The sequence below is a fragment of the Engystomops pustulosus genome, chromosome 7, assembly GCF_040894005.1.
Source record: "Engystomops pustulosus chromosome 7, aEngPut4.maternal, whole genome shotgun sequence".
Taxonomy (NCBI): domain Eukaryota; kingdom Metazoa; phylum Chordata; class Amphibia; order Anura; family Leptodactylidae; genus Engystomops; species Engystomops pustulosus.
This window is the reverse complement of record NC_092417.1, coordinates 75,720,537-75,741,527: the sequence shown is the minus strand read 5'-3', so window position 1 is coordinate 75,741,527 and position 20,991 is coordinate 75,720,537. Positions and strand designations below refer to the sequence as shown.

Here is a 20,991-nt window from a genome sequence, read left to right as displayed (position 1 = left end):
TTTACACTCATCCATCCCTCCCCCCCTTCCTCATGCGCATTGAGCGGGGAGGGGAGGGGGATGGTGTGGAGTAGAGGAAGAATGCATGAGGAGACACAGGCTACAGCTGCTTCTCCCTAGGATTCAACACATGATGCTGGAAGGAGCCAGGTATTGTGAATTAAAGTAATATAAAACTATTGAAATGATTCAGAAAACTAACAAAAGGCATTTTTAAAATATGGTGACAGATTCACTTTAAATGGGATTTGTCAGATAATTAAGGAAATTAGCACCAGATTAACTCCAATATCTTGCAGGTATCTGAAAGTGTTCTGTAATTTCATCAATGTTCTTTATAGAATTATCTAATTTCTTTACAATATATACAGAACAAGTATAGGTCTTTCCAGGAACTACACAGAAAGTATACTGGAAAGACTTGTACTTGTTTTGCTCTTCTTGGTTTTGACTCACAATAACTGAAGGAAATAACCAAAGACCTAATAGAGATGTGAACTGCCCCTTAAATGTTGCATACAAAGACCATACTGCTTGAATAGATAAAAAAAAAATAGATAGATTATATATTATCTCATTTCCCATTCTGCCAATACTAACACCAATACTGCTTCGTGGCTCATGTGTGCATGTAGTTTTACTCCTAGATACTAAGCACACCTCTGCTCCAAAAAAGAAGTCACGGAGGATGGACAAGGAGCCATTTGTTGCCTCGTAAAAAATGGAGAATCTGTGTCAAAATAAATCTGGCTTTGTTAATAAAAATATTTTATAAAAAAAAAAAAAAAGTATTTTAAAACAAACAAAAAAAATACAATACAATCCCACCCCACGGGGCATAGGGTGTCTCAACAGCCATTTCCAAACCGTATCTTTAACCTCTATGTAGCGAGTCAACAACCACGTGCGCCCTCATTTTTCAAACTTTTTCAGGGTATCTCGCTTTGTATGTACATATTTCTCCATTTTAATATCATTATAAATTTGTGCTACTAGTTGTTTAAAGGGAACCAGTCATCAGAAATCAGACCCAATTAACCATTACCAGTATGTTGTGAAGCAGATTAACATCTTCCAGATCATGTTTCTTTCATGTAGAGAAATATTGGACTCCAGTCACACTGTTTAGTTGCAAATTAGGGTTATTTATTTCACAAACTTCAAATGTGACGTTTCGGTCTACATTAGACCTTCATCAGACTCTGTGGGTGCAGTAAGTGCGTATTATAGCATGTCCAAAATATCAAAATATATAGAAATATTTACATATATACAAACTGTTCAGAAAACACTCTGATATTCCCATCATCTCAGTGCATTATCATAATCTAAAGATAACATCGTTCTAAAGCCATCGTATCAATCCAGGATCGCAAGATACAGAACAAAATGACATGATATATGTGCATATTATAGAAGATATGGTGTCACACAAAAGGTAGATTGGCCCAGTCTTGTCATGGGGTAATACAGCATCATGAGAGCCAAAAGTATAATGAAGACCTTCAGCCCTGGGGTATATATGATTTATACAGTCAGGATAACGTGATCTAAAAAATAAAAGGCAGCTTACCAGTTTGTAAGTTGTAATGGGGCTTGAGGTATTGCATATAGCAATGGAGGCACCGTGAAACGGGAATGGCGGTCGTAGCCGCTCTGGAGAGAAGGTGCTGCAGTCCTCATGGTGCAGGCGGGTTAAAAACCCTCCGTAGGATTGATAGGAGGGAGTTTCTGGTTTCGGACCGGAGTACTTCCGGTTGCCGATCGGAAGTTGTAGTTTGTGTGCGCATGTGCACTTGGGAATCGGGCCGTGACAGATGGGGACGGAGATAAAGACATCACAGCGGCAAAGAGGAGGGCTAGGTAGGCAAGATAGTAGTAAAGATGGGGGAATTAGCCAGAAAGGGGGAATTGGCAAAATGAGTAAAATTAAAGGACAAGGATAAAAGGAGCAGAGTCTGAAATTAGGAAATAGAAAATAGAGAGGGATGGACAGGAAGACACCGGGATTAGTATGTATGGAAAAGGTAAGTATCAGGGAAGTACAATACAGGGATCAAGGGAAGACTGCACATGGGGAATAGGGTTATTACCCATCCTCGAACGTGCTGTTCAGGTATTCACATCTTGGTTGCTTTATCGTCTCTGTGGAGAATAAACTCGTTAGGTGTTGTACCAGTGGAATGTATATTCAACAAAAGCTTTGTATGTTGTAGTCCCGGTTGAGTCCATCCGGTTGCAAGGTTTGCAATGTGTAAATCCAATATGATTCACGTTTTTTAAGGAGGGCAACTCGATCCCCTCCTCTCCTTGGTGTCTCGATCTGTTCAATGATCTGGAATGTAAGTTGATTAATGGAGTGTCTGGCCTCCGAGAAGTGAGCTGGAATAGGGAGTAATATATTGTTCAGGCGAATGGTGGACTTATGTTTAGATGGATACTTTCTCTCTTGACGTGGACCTACAAAGATTTTACAGAAACATAAGACTCAAAGCACATTTTTCAGAATCCCCACAAACAGATTTCCCCACCAACTCCACCAACCAGGCATATCCCATAAACATACGGAACCTAGGTCTCAGAAACAAAAGTACATTCATGCCCCCCAAGAATTTACATGTAGTGGAAACCTTCATCTCACTTATCCAAAAGGATGTTACTGGCTTCAGACGCAGCATTGACAACAGACAGATACATGCACCACACAACCTCTCCAGTAGTGACAGAACTGCTCTCTTTGAGCTCAGGTCTAATAAAAATATTGTTATTAAACCCGCTGATAAAGGGGGTGCAATAGTGATTCAGGACAGGAATAAATACACCGATGGGATATTGTCCCAATTAAGTGACACCACCGTCTACAGTAAACTGGATAGAAATCCTACCAGTAGTATCGCAACTGCCATACAGATGATATTAGACAAGTATACTACCTTGGGCATCATCGATTGGAATACACGCAAATTCCTTACAAAAACCGATCCAATAATCCCAGTCATCTACACATTGCCCAACATCCATAAGAATTTGAACAATCCCGCTGGTCGCCCAATTGTTGCATCCTCTGATTCAATTCTCTCACCACTGTCAAATTTATTAGAAAAAATTCTTACTCCACTGGTCAAAACCACGAAGTCTTTTCTTTTGGACACATCAGAATTTCTCAGACTTATCAAAGATACTCACAGATTACATCCTGACACCATTCTTACCACATCTGATGTTAATAGCCTGTACACATCCATCCAACATGACCTGGGCATAGCTGCTGTGCAGAAACTACTCATTACACACAAATACCAACAACTTGAAATTGACTTCATCATGGATCTCTTACAGTTAGTTCTTACTGAAAATTTCTTCATGTTTCAAGACACCACCTACGTGCAAAAACAGGGCACTGCTGTGGGCTCAAATGTAGCCCCTCCCTATGCAAATACATACATGTCAGATTTTGAGGAAACCTTCATCTATCCTAACCCCATATTCTCGGAACATTGCCACATTTGGAAAAGGTACATAGACGACGTATTCTGTATATGGGAGGGAACTGAAGATTCACTTCTAGAATTCCTACACTATCTCAACTCCATCCGACCTGAGCTCCAATTTGCCATCCACCATGACTCCAATGTGTGAATTCAATATGATTCATGTTTTTTAAGGAGGACAACTCCATCCCCTCCTCTCCTTGGTGTCTCGATCTGTTCAATGATCTGGAATGTAAGTTGATTAATGGAGTGTCTGGCCTCCGAGAAGTGAGCTGGAATAGGGAGTAATATATTGTTCAGGCGAATGGTGGACTTATGTTTAGATATCCTGTCGCATATTCTTTGTGTAGTCTCGCCTATGTAGCCAAGGCCACATGGGCACTTGATGAAGTAGATACAATAATCAGTATCACAGGTGGAGTTTCCCCTAATGGGGTATCGTCTACCTGACAATGGATGCGTGAATGAGTCGCCTCTGCGTACATTGGTGCATTGGGCACAGTGTCGGCACGGGAAGGTGCCCTTTCTAGGTGTTTGTAAAAAGGTCTGTCGGGATAGTATAGAGGTTGTGCCTTAATCAGTTTGTCTTTCAGGTTGGGGGTTTCTTAAAGCAAGGTAGAAATGGATGTTGGAATTCAACCACGGATGGATGTCCCTTATTTAGGATAGGCCAATGTTTCCTAATGGATTGGTGCATTTTATACGCAAATGGATGGTACGAATGTACAAAAGGAATGCGTGGTGGTTTGTTCTGTTGTGGGCGTGATTGTCGTGATCTATGTAGATCTAAGGTGTTAGTGGGATAGCCCCTGTTGGTAAATCTAGTTTCCATCTCTTCTAAACGTGTATTAACTAATTCTGGCTTACTGACTATGCGCTCGACCCTACTGAATTGAGAGAAAGGTAGTGAAGTTTTGCTGGATTTTGGGTGGTAGCTGGAGAAGTGTAGCAAATTGTTGCGATCAGTGGGTTTAGTGTATAAATCAGTCCATATTGTGCCATCACTATTCTTATTGACTAGTGTGTCCAGAAACTGTATCTTATTGGAGTCATGGTGGATGGCAAATTGGAGCTCAGGTCGGATGGAGTTGAGATAGTGTAGGAATTCTAGAAGTGAATCTTCAGTTCCCTCCCATATACAGAATACGTCGTCTATGTACCTTTTCCAAATGTGGCAATGTTCCGAGAATATGGGGTTAGGATAGATGAAGGTTTCCTCAAAATCTGACATGTATGTATTTGCATAGGGAGGGGCTACATTTGAGCCCACAGCAGTGCCCTGTTTTTGCACGTAGGTGGTGTCTTGAAACATGAAGAAATTTTCAGTAAGAACTAACTGTAAGAGATCCATGATGAAGTCAATTTCAAGTTGTTGGTATTTGTGTGTAATGAGTAGTTTCTGCACAGCAGCTATGCCCAGGTCATGTTGGATGGATGTGTACAGGCTATTAACATCAGATGTGGTAAGAATGGTGTCAGGATGTAATCTGTGAGTATCTTTGATAAGTCTGAGAAATTCTGATGTGTCCAAAAGAAAAGACTTCGTGGTTTTGACCAGTGGAGTAAGAATTTTTTCTAATAAATTTGACAGTGGTGAGGGAATTGAATCAGAGGATGCAACAATTGGGCGACCAGCGGGATTGTTCAAATTCTTATGGATGTTGGGCAATGTGTAGATGACTGGGATTATTGGATCGGTTTTTGTAAGGAATTTGCGTGTATTCCAATCGATGATGCCCAAGGTAGTATACTTGTCTAATATCATCTGTATGGCAGTTGCGATACTACTGGTAGGATTTCTATCCAGTTTACTGTAGACGGTGGTGTCACTTAATTGGGACAATATCCCATCGGTGTATTTATTCCTGTCCTGAATCACTATTGCACCCCCTTTATCAGCGGGTTTAATAACAATATTTTTATTAGACCTGAGCTCAAAGAGAGCAGTTCTGTCACTACTGGAGAGGTTGTGTGGTGCATGTATCTGTCTGTTGTCAATGCTGCGTCTGAAGCCAGTAACATCCTTTTGGATAAGTGAGATGAAGGTTTCCACTACATGTAAATTCTTGGGGGGCATGAATGTACTTTTGTTTCTGAGACCTAGGTTCCGTATGTTTATGGGATATGCCTGGTTGGTGGAGTTGGTGGGGAAATCTGTTTGTGGGGATTCTGAAAAATGTGCTTTGAGTCTTATGTTTCTGTAAAATCTTTGTAGGTCCACGTCAAGAGAGAAAGTATCCATCTAAACATAAGTCCACCTTTCGCCTGAACAATATATTACTCCCTATTCCAGCTCACTTCTCGGAGGCCAGACACTCCATTAATCAACTTACATTCCAGATCATTGAACAGATCGAGACACCAAGGAGAGGAGGGGATCGAGTTGCCCTCCTTAAAAAACGTGAATCATATTGGATTTACACATTGCAAACCTTGCAACCGGATGGACTCAACCGGGACTACAACATACAAAGCTTTTGTTGAATATACATTCCACTGGTACAACACCTAACGAGTTTATTCTCCACAGAGACGATAAAGCAACCAAGATGTGAATACCTGAACAGCACGTTCGAGGATGGGTAATAACCCTATTCCCCATGTGCAGTCTTCCCTTGATCCCTGTATTGTACTTCCCTGATACTTACCTTTTCCATACATACTAATCCCAGTGTCTTCCTGTCCATCCCTCTCTATTTTCTATTTCCTAATTTCAGACTCTGCTCCTTTTATCCTTGTCCTTTAATTTTACTCATTTTGCCAATTCCCCCTTTCTGGCTAATTCCCCCATCTTTACTACTATCTTGCCTACCTAGCCCTCCTCTTTGCCGCTGTGATGTCTTTATCTCCGTCCCCATCTGTCACGGCCCGATTCCCAAGTGCACATGCGCACACAAACTACAACTTCCGATCGGCAACCGGAAGTACTCCGGTCCGAAACCAGAAGCTCCCTCCTATCAATCCTACGGAGGGTTTTTAACCCGCCTGCACCATGAGGACTGCAGCACCTTCTCTCCAGAGCGGCTACGACCGCCATTCCCGTTTCACGGTGCCTCCATTGCTATATGCAATACCTCAAGCCCCATTACAACTTACAAACTGGTAAGCTGCCTTTTATTTTTCAGATCACGTTATCCTGACTGTATAAATCATATATACCCCAGGGCTGAAGGTCTTCATTATACTTTTGGCTCTCATGATGCTGTATTACCCCATGACAAGACTGGGCCAATCTACCTTTTGTGTGACACCATATCTTCTATAATATGCACATATATCATGTCATTTTGTTCTGTATCTTGCGATCCTGGATTGATACGATGGCTTTAGAACGATGTTATCTTTAGATTATGATAATGCACTGAGATGATGGGAATATCAGAGTGTTTTCTGAACAGTTTGTATATATGTAAATATTTCTATATATTTTGATATTTTGGACATGCTATAATACGCACTTACTGCACCCACAGAGTCTGATGAAGGTCTAATGTAGACCGAAACGTCACATTTGAAGTTTGTGAAATAAATAACCCTAATTTGCAACTAAACAGTGTGACTGGAGTCCAATATTTCTCTACATGATACGGGGTTGGGACCCTCTCCAGAGCACCTGGATCCTCTAACTGAATCAGTGTGCAGCAGAAATTTTTCACTTCATGTTTCTTTCATGACCCAGTATGGTGGCATCATTCAGAAAATCAGTTTTAGAGAGAGATGTAAATTGGTTGTATAGTAAGTCATGGAGGCGGAGAGCTCAGCATTGAAAGTCAAGCTTTCCCCAATCCGAATGAAGGAGACCCGGTTTCAGGACTATCAATTACAGTGAAGGGGAGATTCTGAAGTGAGGAAAGCTTGACTTCAGTGTTTAACTCTCCGCCTTCTGACTTCATACAACCAAATGACATTTCACTTCAAAGTTGATTTTCTGGGGGATGCCACCGCACTGGGCCATGAAATAGACATGATCTAAAAGGGTGTTCAGCTGCTTTATGATATACTTGTAATGGTTTATTAGGTCAATTTCTGCTGACAGGATCCCTTTAAGTTTGGGAGGAGAAGCATCGAGCCAGTGGGCAGCCAGCACCTTCCTCGTCTGATATAAGATTATGGTTGCCGTCAGTTTTCGTGCCACCGTTGTGCTGCGAGGTATATACCAAAATTCCTACCAATGGTGACAATGAAATTGTAGCTCCTCTATATACTTTGCACCAGAACTGCTGCAGCCTCGGAAAACCCCAAAACATGTGTAATAGATCAGCTGGATCGCCATGCATCGCGGACACTTGGAGTCTACCCGATACCCTATGTGCTGCAAAAGTGCCGAAAAACTATACACCCTATGTAACAGAAATAACTGAGAACATCTATATGCTATATTGAGAGACACTGCAGGCACCAGGGCAAGGACCTCCTTCAACACCTTGCGTTACTACTATCTCAGCAGTGCATTTTTACAAGTTCAATCAATTGTATTTGGTTTCAGAAAATCAAATATGTGTCTATACAGGATTGAAATGAATCTACTAGCAGACCCTCCTCGTTCAAGAAGGTTGACTATTACTGATGGTTGAACCACCAAGGAGCCCACGCGGCCCTGCGCCTCCAAGGCATGTCATATTTGCCAATACTTAATAGGGAACCTCTCACCACATTTGCACATATACAGCCAGAGCTCTTAATTACCTGACACCCTTCTTTTAGCTAAAAATCGTTTTTCTTACATCCACATAAATCACCTTTTATGGCATCAAAGCGGGTGTGTCCTGCTCATCCGGACCCTCCCATCTAATAGCCACCATGCCTTATGCCTCCTTACTGGTCACAGTTCAAGTCATGTGACCAGAGTGACATCATCTCAGGTCCTGTAGACTCTATAATAGCAAAATGTACCTATGCTGTACCATAGCTGTACAAGCTATGAGTCACAGCAGCCTCCATGGACTTCTACTCCTCTTCATCCTCCATGGAGGCTGCTGTGATTTCATGTTATCACATTCATGGTGTACAGTTTGCTATTCTTAGAAGGCTGAGAGAACTGCAATGTCACATGTCATGAATGTAACACAAAGAACTGTGTAAAAAAAATGGACACAATATTTCCCATTTGCATATAGAGCTTTATATGTCTGTAGTTAAATATTTGTAGATGGTCCCTAAGTACAAGGAGGCAGAGCAGTGATTTGAAGAGACACTTTCAGTCAGATTAATGGGGTGTGGCTCACTACCAGAGAGAGAAGTCACAAATACCAGACATGAGTCAGAAATGCTAATTTGCATATCAGAAAAATTTCTGTAATTAAGTGCTTCACTGACTGACAGGTCCTCTTTAAAGGGGTTTTCCCACCAAACAAGTTAGGCTATAAACAGTGGCTATCTCAGTGATGAGACCCCCACCGATCATGAGAACGGGGGAGTCCGATTGGGTCCAAAGTAACCTCCATTGGAGCCCTCTTCGCTCCCCGAGATAAGTGGAGCAGACGGCTGCACCTGTCTGTTCTGCTCCATTCCTCTCTATGGAGCTGACGGAGATTGCCGAGTGAAAGATATTACTTCCTCAGGGCATATGTCCTCCACCATGAATACCAAAAAATCCAAATATCTGACCATACATAGCAAAGCCCTAAACAAAAAACATAAATACCTACACATGGACTATGCATCAAATAATTAAAAATACCCGGAACGTAACATGACATTCAAAAAAAATATTTTATTAATATATAACAACATTAATCATGGTCACTAGGACTAAAACACCCATAAAACAGTAATGCCATACAAGTGGTGTGGCAGAGGATCCCTCAAGATATAACAATATAATATTCAATGTACATTATACCATAAATCAAACAAACGGCTGGTCAAGTACCAATATAAAGTGACAGTACTGATCACAAGTTAAAGTCTGTACAATAATCCTCTGAATTGTGCATTCAGCTGGTGGAGCCATAGTCTACATGCATTGTTTTTCCTATACTGATCCAAGTTACATATAAAATATTAATTTTACAATTATACATTAGTATGTTGTTGTAGTATGTACAACGACTTCTCTCTTTGCAGAAGTGATATGGTTTAAGAAACACAGACATTTTATATGCACCTCTTTAGAACTATGGTGCAATTCCTCATAGTACAGTCTTCCATATAATAGCCCCTCTTTACCAAGGACTGTGATTAGGGAATAGGAATTAAGGGGCCAAGTATTCCTGGTTGTGAAAAAAGCAGCAACAGAGCCATTTAGTGAAAAGAAGCCTAATTGAATCAGATTAATTCATGTCTTCAGACATGTCATTTACTGATGTAGAGGGATCCAGGCAGCGTGTTGAAAGTCAGGACCTTATGTAGGAGCTTGAAATAGATAAGAAGTTCTAGAACAGGCAGGGGGTGCATGAAATATTTACACATTCCCTTAATTAACTCATGAAAGATGGGGGAATTCAGAAGATAAAAAGGTACAGGAGTATGTACGAATATGCAAATCAGGACGTCATTGACATCACACAGGTGTACAGCCACACAGTGTAACATAAAGGTACCACATAAGAAAAAGATCCAGGGATGAAGATGGAGAGATAATGAGATGAAGAAGCATCCAGGAAAATGACCTCTCCTTCCCACTGCTCCAGCAGTGATTGTTCGAAATGCAGACTGAGGAATGATCTCAATGGCTCGTCTACTGTGTGATCCTAACAAAAGCAAGGATCTGTATAGCTTTACCCAAAATCATAAAACAAACAATGCCCTCCACAGCTTCTCTTCTATATGATTCTTACAAGAGCAATGTTCTTTATAGCTCTCCCCAACAATCCTAACATGAGATGTACTCAGCACTGCTTTGAGTTTCCAATCTGGGAGTTCAATCCTGAGAGTAAAGTCCAGAAAGCCAAGCTATTTTTTTGATATACTGCTATCATAAATAACTTTATGATGCAAGTTTAGTACAAAACCATCCATATACAACCACCTGTATGGGAAACTGGCATTAGGAATGACCTCCACCGCTGCACAAGTGATTTTCTGCATTATGTTTTTTCAAGCTCACATCATGGCTTTAAACCCAATCACATCCCAAGCATAACATACATGGCCTACATGGTAAGCCTCAAAATTCCCAACACAAATTATTTACATAGCAAAGTTAACATCCCTAACATGAAGTATGATCTGCAGAGCTTCAACCATAACATTTGGAATGGTCTTCGTAGCTCCATCTGGATAGGAATTTGTCCATGATCCTAAATTGATGAATAAGCTCAATAGCTTCACCTACATTCTGTACACAGAATCCTGCTTCTTCCATTCACAAGATGAGCGGATCCTGTATTTGGCAAATACCTGATTGTTGAATTGGCCACCACCACTTTTTGTCTGTCTGTTTGGGTTTTATGTGATGATTTTAATATTTTGTTGATTGCCATATTGTGTACAAATTTAAATAAAGATTTAACGATTTTTATCGACATTTGATGAATTCAGTATTGTATTGAGGTCCTGTATACTGGTATTTGGTATTACTAGGATCCTGTATTTGGCCTCTTTCCAGATAGTGTAGGGAAAGGTGCAAGCATATCAGACCTGTAGGCCTGTTTGTCATGGAGGGCACTGTATATTGCAAGTAACAAACATACCAAAAGACAGTTCCAGAAACCATTTATTACAATCTCACAGCCCTACTAAAACTGTGTACAGCTACAGCAAAGATGAATTTTGTATGCTGGACACTAACTAAACACTGTGCCGCTACTGGCTGTGGCTCCTTGAAGAGATGGTAAGCAGTTCATAATAATTAAAATGAAAACAATGTCTCCAACAATCACAGCACAAAAACCAGGCTGAAGTGCCTCATAACACTGACCCTTACCTGATCCCCTCCCCCAATTGTAGATTTTCAGAATATACGTCTGGTTCTGCTTCCGAGTTTCCTTGCCTACACAAAAGACTGAGATTGATCACAGAGTGTATCCAGGTTATCAAGGGGTTAAGGCCGTTAGGTACAATTACCGGTGCAGCATCCTGCAGCTGTAATTAGGCCTCTTCAGGCAGCGGAAAGCAGAGAGCTCTGGTCCATCCTAATCTGCTTCTTTCTTCCCATGCTGCCCTTATTCCCATGGCAACTGCATCCACTGGTCACAGGCAGCCTGGCAAGAGGATCCATGCTAACCCCCATCCCCCTACCACCAGGTTTCCATTACAAGGGTTAATAAGAAGCTGTGGAAATCAGAGTTCACCTGTCGCCAGGCCCTGCTTGAAAGGACCTCGCTGCTATAAACCACATACAATTAATAGACCACTAGAATGTCTTCTATGCTCTAAAACCTGGAAAAAGAAGGCAATGTTTTTCCCTTACTACAGTGTCTACTCTTGCCCCATCTCCAGAGGTCATGTTGCTGAACATATGTGCACAAACAAAATCTATTGTACATGAGTCAATAGACTCATGCGGCTGCACATAAGAGGTTAATATGCATCATCTGCCTGCAGGCGACAGTATAGGAACCCGCAATGTGTGGGAGAGGGCAACAGCTGGAATCACATGTCAGACAAGTACGTGTGTGGCTCCATGACTTTCATGCGGAACGCTGGGCCATGTGTAGGAAACGGATTCTCATGAAAATCTCCCTTTGTGCAGATCAAGACTGCACTTACAACTAAAGATCAAGCAATTCTGTGAGTATATATTCTCTACATTGCAATGTGGTCCTTGTGACCTGCAATGTGCTGTCTAATCATTGCCATCCAGCCAGGTAAACCTCAAAACTAAAAGCCTGCAGCAATTTCCATAGAGGTTTCAGAATTCCCACGAGTCCATCCAGCGCAGCCCTGCCATGGGGCTGTCAGATTCATCTGCGAGAGATCCCACCATGCCATAGGCCAAGGGATGGAAGAGGTAAAAACTGCAAGAGGAAGACAGGGTAAAAATAAGAGACATGTATAAATATCACTTTTTCTGAGCAAAAACTGACATGCGATAAGGTGGAGCATCTAATACCCAAAATTACAACAATACCTGTAGGGCCAGGAGTACCGGGGCCCTCTCCATTCAATTACAAGTCTACAAACTCTCATCCTAGATTAGACACATTTTGCGGGACTGTATAATAATTGTGCCTCGATCTGAGATACGCAAGAACATGGGGGGGGGGGGGGGGAAGTTTGATTGTCTAAGTTTGCACATTTTACTTTTTGCTACTTTTTAGGCACATGTATGGGAGAGTTGGATTTTCTCAAAAATAGGGGGTGAAGAAGATAAAGAAAACATCCAAGTATACATTAGGAACACCGCAACAGACACACACCGCCAAACTTGTTAACACCCAGGTTAAGCACAACCTACATGTCCCCCACAGAGTAAGAAATCTAACATAAAAATAGAGAAAGGATACCTCCAACTGAGAGACGCACTTGAAACTCAGGTTTTCCCAAGATGCACCACCCATATCCAATTACCCCTCCATTGGCTAAACTCATGGAACAAGAGGCTTTATTTTGGCTATTTAAATGCATTTCATTATGCGAAGTGTGGAATTAAGAGTAAGACTAAGTGGACACAGCTAATCCCGACTATTTCAGAGGAAGTTTTCCTAGACATCTGTCGATAAATAACCAACTGATACAACTGTATATTTTTCACCAGTCATCTCTCACTCCTTGGAAGTAGATTTAGATATGGGTATGTACTCCAATTTCCCAGTTTTGGAAAAGGGTTACAGATTTCCTGACGGTTCCATGCAGGTCTGAGATATGCTTATTTGGGATGCTACCAGAAGAAGAGTGGTCATACTTTCACTGTATCCTCCTGCAAGAATCACTCTTCATGGCTAGGAAATACATTGCACTACAATGGTATGACCCAAACACACCAACTTTACACATGGGAAAGACTTTAACCAGAAGCTTCCATATGAGGAAGCAACATATAAACATAGAAACTGCCCAGACAAATTTGGACAGGTCAGAGATATACACACATTGTAGTTTCAGGGCAGCAATCTTTGAAATTTCTTCGGAATGTCTAGGGCATCTTCCTATGAACAGAGACTCGATGAGTTTCAGGTTAATTTAGGCCTCTAGATAACACTTGCAGAACCATAGTTAACCCCTTAATGTCCAGGCCCTTTTTTTTAGCGTTTCCATTCTTTTTACTCTCCACCTTTTTTCCCATGTAAAGAGCTGTGTGAGGGTTTGTTTTCTGCCTATCAAATTGCACTTCATAGGGATGGTATTTAATATTCCATGCCCTGTACTGCGTTTGGGAAAGAAGAAGTTCCAAATGTGATAATTGGTGAAAAAAAGCATTTCAGTCATTTTCTTTGGGCTTCTATTTCACATCTTTCACTGTGCGCCTCAAATGACTTTATTCTTTGGGTCAGTGCAGTCACGGCAATAAAAAGTAAAAGCTCTTGCACAAAAAAAATTTCTTAATTTGGCCATCTTTGGGCGCAAATACATTTTTCATACTTCGGTGTACGGAGCTGTGTGTGGTGCCATTTTTCGCAACTTTTGATGAGGTTTTCAATGCTACCAATTAAAGAACTGTATAGCCTTTTGATCACTTTATATTTAATTTTTAATATTTTTCAAAAAGGCAAGAAATTGTCATTTTCGACTATGGGTGCTATTTTCTGTTAGGTGGTAAAATTCCGGGAATCACAAATTTTTTTTTTTTTTACTACTTTTACGACCCCCGAGGGTAGTTTAACTCTAGGTTGTCTAATTGATCCTACCATATACTGCATACTACAGTATATGGGGATTTTATACATAATCTATTAAAATGTGCAAATTGCAGATTGTAAGATAAGATAAGCTAAAATAATCCTTTATTAGTCCCACAGTGGGGAAATTCACAGCGTTACAGCAGCAGAGAGGGTACAGAGAGTGAAGTACAAACTATGACAACAATAATATTAGGGATAAATGAACAAAAAGAAAAGGGGGATAAAAAGACAAAAAAGAGACAAGCAATGATCGGCAGTTTGATGTTTAGTCTGTGGATGGGACTTGCAGGGACTGGTTAGGTTAATACATGGGTTATAACGAGACAGCCTTTGTATGACCTGAGGCTGTCATAGTAACTGATCGCAGATGACCTCACGTGGAGGCATTTACATGATTGACACCATAGATCGGTGCCAGCTGTTATATGCAGCAAACACCCATCTTTTATGGAGAGGGCTCAGACGACGTATGACGTACCATTACATCAAAAACCAGGAAGGGGTTAATTGGTTTTAATTGCTTTGGTATCTTATTAACTTAACACTTATTAATAACTTATTATTAACTGATCACTTATTACTATGTTGCTATATGTGGACTCTCAAGACGAATTACTGCAATGTATACAATTACAGTGGTTGTTGAGAAACCAGGATCAAAAAAAGCAATAGGCAATATTTTCAATAGGCAGCAATAGGCCCACCACAAAACTAAGCGGCGCCTAGTTCTGAAACTTCCTTGTTTATTTTCTGGTCTTGTTCTCTGGCTGAAATTATGTGGCTACCCAGGCATTATGTCTGCCCTGGCCAGTAGAACACAGTACCTGTATAGAAGAATCGCTGCCAACATGCTCATCCCGACTACGTACATTGCTTGCCGATGTGTTGGGCACAGAACTGCAGTGCACAGCTGGAGAAGGGACGATAATGTCACTGCTGTAAGGGAACGGAGTAAAAATGTCATTGCCCTGTCCAGTGTGTAACAACCTGCAAATAATATTAGAGTCTTATATCGCCTACAGTTGTGCATCTTCAGGGCATGCTGTTAGTTTCACAGAAGATGCCTGTTCCCAAAACCAAATTTACCAGGTTTAACACATTTTACTATTCACTACAACTGTTACAGTAGAGGCTTCTGTGGGAATTATCACTGTCCCCTGCAATACACTGACTAAATGCTCCCTGCATCTGTTCCCATAGCTGATATGGATGTCAAGAGAGTACACATGACTGCTTTATTCCAGGAATAGCTCCAACTCTTGTCATGGGAGGAGTTTGTAATTGCCAACAAAGATATAGAGAAAAATTTAGTAACTCATAGTTTAACTGAAAATGGTCTCTTTGGCTGGCGTCCAATATAAAAAAAAAAATCACTAGTACTAATCCTATCAAAAGTTCATTAAACAAAAGGAAAACACTTCTGGCCTTTCCTCCCTGACCTAGAACATAACAGTAGGGAACTTATTAACCCTTCAATGCATGTTTTCTGACATCAGATGGTAGCAATGTTCGGCTTGCAGCTGCAGCTTCTTGATGTCATATAGGCAGTCTGTTACAGGGGAACATTATTCATAACTGGACCCTCTGCTCTCTTATTATATATATATATTACATATAGCGTAAATGGATACAGTTTATACTGAGAACAGTCACTGATATTCTGTGGTGAGATGTGTGTGTACTGAAGCCGTTTGGTCATTAACATATGAGAAGGCTTTGAACAGTAAGAAGCCACCATGAACCAGGCGTGAGATTCCCTGCACACACTGGGGTTTATCCTAAGAGGGTCTTAGGGTGGAGTTATAAGGGGGTGGGCAGGGACTACAGACAGGGACATTTAAAGCAGGTAAAAACAGAATTCAGTCTCTTTTCTCTCTTGCTTCCTGACCCCCCTGGATGAGCAGCACTTAACTTAAGTAACCAGGTCATATATTGTGTGTGCTTTCTGTGTATGTATATAACTTTATAAGAGTAATTCTAACATTGTACTTATTATAATATAGTATACTTTATACATGTACCTATAGATATTCCAGGTGTTATGTGTTTTACCATATATATACATAACTAAGTGTCTACAGTGAGTGTGTATATATTAGTGTAACTATATGTACAACCTGTAGCCGTATCCCATTCACACGTGTATTGGAGGCTATCGTGCATGAGTCTCTATATGTACATGTATATGGTCAGGTACTGGATGTGACTCCTGCTTCAGGATATATCCAGGAGCTGCCGCAGTGTTAGAATATATTGTATATACATACACATTACTGGGGTCCAGGGGGGGTCAGGGAAGGAGGTTTGTGTGTAGTTGTGTTCTCTATGTATTTTGTATTGTATTTTATGTAGTTACTTTGTCACATGTTTGTTGTTAGTAAAGTCTTTTTATATAAAAGTATCTGCAAGGGTTGTATGTTACTCTTGCGATGTATGAAGGACTGGAGTAGGTGCATATGGTAAGTAGCACAGACTAAGGGGCTGGACAGAACCACTGGAACCTACAGGAATTGAGGAAAAACCCAATCCCCAATTCCCCCTTATCACAGTCTATGCTTACCAGTCAGCATGCTGGAAAAGAGCATGGCTGGGAAGTAGTGATGATAATACAACACTCTACCCATGAAGAAAAAAGGCACATAGTGGAGAAACCACCCCGATATCAACAGCCTACCAGCCTCCAGGAGAAAGGTGAAGACTTCTGCAAGACCAAAAAATTTCCAGTGAGATACATAGCTGCATGCAGACAAAGTCCCAGCAGATCATATGTAAATGCCATTGAAGGAACTAGAAACATTCCCTGGGCCAGGACAAAAATGAGGACTTACCTGTCACCTCAGAGGACAAGGAGAAGCCTCTCTTTAAGGCTACAGCTGCACTCAGTGCCAGGATCACATAGAGGACAAGATTGCCCAGGTTCAGCCACCAAATAACCTGCATGGGAGGATGAGAACTAAAAAGGATCATTCAGTCTCTCCCAGGCACACTACAATCTCACAGCTGCAATCTTACCGGGTTCCCCAAAAGATAGATACGAAAATCTGTAGTGTTAACACCAGAGAAACGAAGACCCTGTAAGGAGGAGAATTCACAGAAGTTACACAGCTTGAGTGCAGAAAGCCTATACCTGCAGACTATGGAGAATTCTTACCTGGAAGTTAATTGGCCAATGCCAGGGCTTTGATGTGACCTCATGCTCTTTGGGTTTTAGGCCACTGTTTGCCTTAATTAAGAACACATCAAAAACCTGTTATGAACTGAGAGCCTCATAAAAGCTTGCATTCCCTCTAAAGATCAGACTTACCCGTAGCATCACAATGTGGGACTCTGCCAAGGCCTCCAGGAATGACTGTTTTAGTATGGAAACTGAAATATTTGGAACTATAATATAGAAGCTGCAGTCAGGAGATAAACATGACTGATACCAATCCCCTTCCCTCCCATACCTTATCTTGTTCACTCTCTTCCTTTGAGCCAGTCACAGAGGAAGAAGTGTCTAGGCTCCTTTCCTCTGCTTGCCCCACTACCTGCATCAGTGACCCCATCCCCTCACATCTGGTACAGTCTCTCTCCCCAGCAGTCACTTCTCACCTCACCAAAATTTTCACTCTCTCTCTCTCTTCTGGTGTCCTCCCCTCTTTCAAGCATGCTGTTGTTACCCCTTTACTAAAGAAACCTTCACTGGACCCATCCAATGCTACTAACTACCGACCAGTTTCTAACCTCCCTTTCATCTCCAAACTCCTGGAACGCTTGGTCTATTCTCGACTAACCCGCTATCTCTCAGCTAACTCCCTCCTTGACCCCCTGCAATCTGGTTTCCGCTCTATGTATTCCACTGAAACTGCTCTTTCTAAAGTCTCCAATGATCTCCTCACTGCAAAATCCAAAGGTGACTATTCTCTCCTCATTCTCCTGGATCTATCGGCAGCGTTCGATACTGTGGACCACCAGCTCCTCCTTAGGATGCTTCACTCCATTGGTCTAAAGGACACTGCACTCTCTTGGTTTTCTTCCTATCTCTCTGACCGCACTTTCAGTGTCTCCTTTTCTGGATCTTTCTCTTCTCATCATCCTCTCAGTGTCGGGGTTCCTCAGGGATCAGTCCTAGGTCCTCTTCTCTTCTCCCTCTATACTGCCCCCATTGGACAAACCATCAGCAGATTTGGTTTCCAGTATCATCTTTATGCTGATGACACCCAGCTATATACTTCTGCACGTAACATCACCCCTGCCTTACTCCAGAACACTAGTGACTGTCTCTCTGCTGTCTCTAACATCATGTCTTCTCTCTTCTTGAAACTTAATCTTTCTAAGACTGAACTTCTTGTCTTTCCACCATCTACCAACCAAACCAACCCTGACCTCTCCATCTCGGTCTGTGGGATCACTATAGCACCGAGGCAGCATGCCCGCTGTCTTGGGGGTTGTGCTGGACTCTGACCTCTCCTTTTTACCATATATTCAATCTCTTGCTATATGCATCTCAGAAACATCTCCAGAATCCGTCCGTTTCTGACATTTGAAACTTCTAAAATGCTAATTGTTGCACTTATTCACTCTCGACTAGACTACTGTAACTCCCTACTAATCGGTCTTCCACTCTCAAAACTCTCTCCTCTTCAATCTATTCTTAATGCAGCAGCCAGGCTCGTCTTTCAGGCCAAACGCTACACGGATGCCTCCAGTTTGTGCCAATCACTGCACTGGCTACCTGTCTCCTTCCGTATTCACTTTAAAATAATAACCCTAATACACAAAGCTCTGAATAATGCTGCACCTCCCTATCTCTCTTCTCTCATCTCAGTCTATCGCCCTTCCCGTGCTCTTCGATCTGCCAGTGACATTAGATTAATCTCTACCGTAATTCGAACCTCCCATGCACGTATCCAGGACTTCTCCCGAGTTGCACCAATTCTCTGGAATGCCCTTCCCCAGACTCTGAGACTAATACCCACCCTCCAAAGCTTCAAACGTGCTCTTAAAACCCATCTCTTTAGGCAAGCCTATCACACTCACTAACTGCTTAAAATGTCAACCCTCCCTTTACTAATTCATCCTATCTCCCATCTGTTATCTGGCAAACAGCTGATATATACCAAGCTCCAGGCTTCTCTGCAGTCTTTTTCACCTAGGACCCTGTAAATAAGATGGCGGCTGATGGCTGGTTCAAGCAGCAACATCGTTGTTTATGAAATAATTTATTAAATTATTTTATATTGTTCCCTTATAAAGAATGGCTGGACCATTATACAACCTCTTGTGTCACCCCCTCATCCTCATAGTCTGTAAGCTCTTGTGAGCAGGGCCCTCACTCCTATTGTTCCATATGACTGTTTGTTCTTTGTAATGTAATATAGTTGTATATGTCCCCTATGATTTGTAAAGCGCTACGGAATTTGATGGTGCTATATAAATAAAGATTATTATTATTACCAATTGCAAGCAAAAACACAAATAAGATGCTCAAACACACTTACGTCTGCTATTCTCATGGTCCTCCACGTTCCATAAGGTACTGGGGCTCTCACGCAAATATGGGCTGCATGTCACTTCACCCTGCTCCCAGCCCCTAAGGAGATTAAATAAAATGGTTAGCCACACACCGCTTGTCCCATTCCAAGCAAAATGATCAATAAAAGTAAAAAATAGGGGCCTCACTCCTATTGTTCTACATGAGCGCTTGTACTCTGTAATATAATGTTATATTTGAATATATGTCCTTAATGCCTTGTAAAGCTCTGCAGAATTAGATGGTGCTATATAAACCTTATTATCATTGTTAAATATCTGGGCTGCCCTGATCGCTATACCCCATTTAGTTGTCCAGAGGAAGAAGTGCAGGAAGAAAACAGAATCTCAGGATTAATTGAGTTATACTTTACTGGAAAACACCATTTTGTTGTCAAGGTAGAGGCTGTGGTGCAGTCCTTGATCCTAACCCACAACCCATCACCTACCGAGCAAACCTCAAAATCTTGGTGGTAAGGGACTTTGGGTTGACAATCCCTACACTGAATGGGTGCACAGGAAAGATGACAAGACAGAGGGACAAAACAACAGAGAAGACAGACAAGCAAAGTCAGGCAAAATAAGGTCAAAACCTAAATGGTTGAAAAGTACAAATTTGAGAGGCAAAAGATTGTCAAGTAAACGTAGCAGAAGTCAGACAAACAGAATAGTAACAGCAAAGGTCATGGACAAGTTTGCGGGTGCGATCAGGTTTGAATCATAATGAGTGAGAAATTATAACTGAAAGGCAGTACACTCCTTTTTTGCACCTTGACATTAAAAACTGCATCTGAAAAACTGAATTTGTGAATGCATGACTGAGACTCAAAAAACTTAAATTAAACAGCAAACTTTGAAAAGACTTTGTGGACGTATAATGGTGACATGTACGCAGCCTCCAGCAGCTGACTGGATTGACCGTTCAGTACTCTGGTCACAGCTAAACACAAGCTGAATTAAAAGACGACCCAACTTTCCCATTAAATGAAGTGAATGCAGCCTGACAGGCAGTCATTAATCAGAAGCTGGCCTGGACGTGGTTTTCAAGTACAGAAGCCTGTGGCTGCAGTCACATGTGACATTTGTATTGTGTTTACAATATCAACACCTAGGGAGGGGCTCGGCCCAATCACTTATGTGTTTCCATTGAAATGCCTGAAATTGGAAACCATCACCCAGTGTCTTCCATTTAAAGGGAACCTGTCATCAGCAATTGATTTCATTGAAGTGAGTAGTAATGAGTATGATTTATTGATCAGGAGTAC

At 41.4% G+C, this 20,991-nt stretch overlaps 1 protein-coding gene across 3 annotated transcripts in view; it reads right to left on the bottom strand.

The window, feature by feature from the left end:
• The window catches only part of POMT2 (protein O-mannosyltransferase 2), a 57,329-nt gene that overhangs the window by 15,898 nt on the left and 20,440 nt on the right, over positions 1-20,991 (bottom strand). The window contains exons 14-22 of one of the 3 annotated variants that reach the window (XR_011848912.1): positions 19,696-19,787; positions 17,520-17,596; positions 17,367-17,438; positions 17,228-17,287; positions 17,044-17,149; positions 16,776-16,916; positions 15,040-15,151; positions 11,499-12,391; positions 11,131-11,424 (exon numbers count right to left, since the gene is read on the bottom strand). Coding sequence is in view for 2 of the 3 variants with exons in the window: in XM_072116785.1 (XP_071972886.1) it covers positions 12,286-12,391; positions 15,040-15,151; positions 16,776-16,916; positions 17,044-17,149; positions 17,228-17,287; positions 17,367-17,438; positions 17,520-17,596; positions 19,696-19,787 (766 nt within the window). In the remaining variant the exon portion in view is untranslated. Of the gene's footprint in view, positions 1-11,130; positions 12,392-15,039; positions 15,152-16,775; positions 16,917-17,043; positions 17,150-17,227; positions 17,288-17,366; positions 17,439-17,519; positions 17,597-19,695; positions 19,788-20,991 lie in introns of those variants that run through there. The other 2 variants (XM_072116785.1, XM_072116786.1) reach the window with 2 other exon arrangements.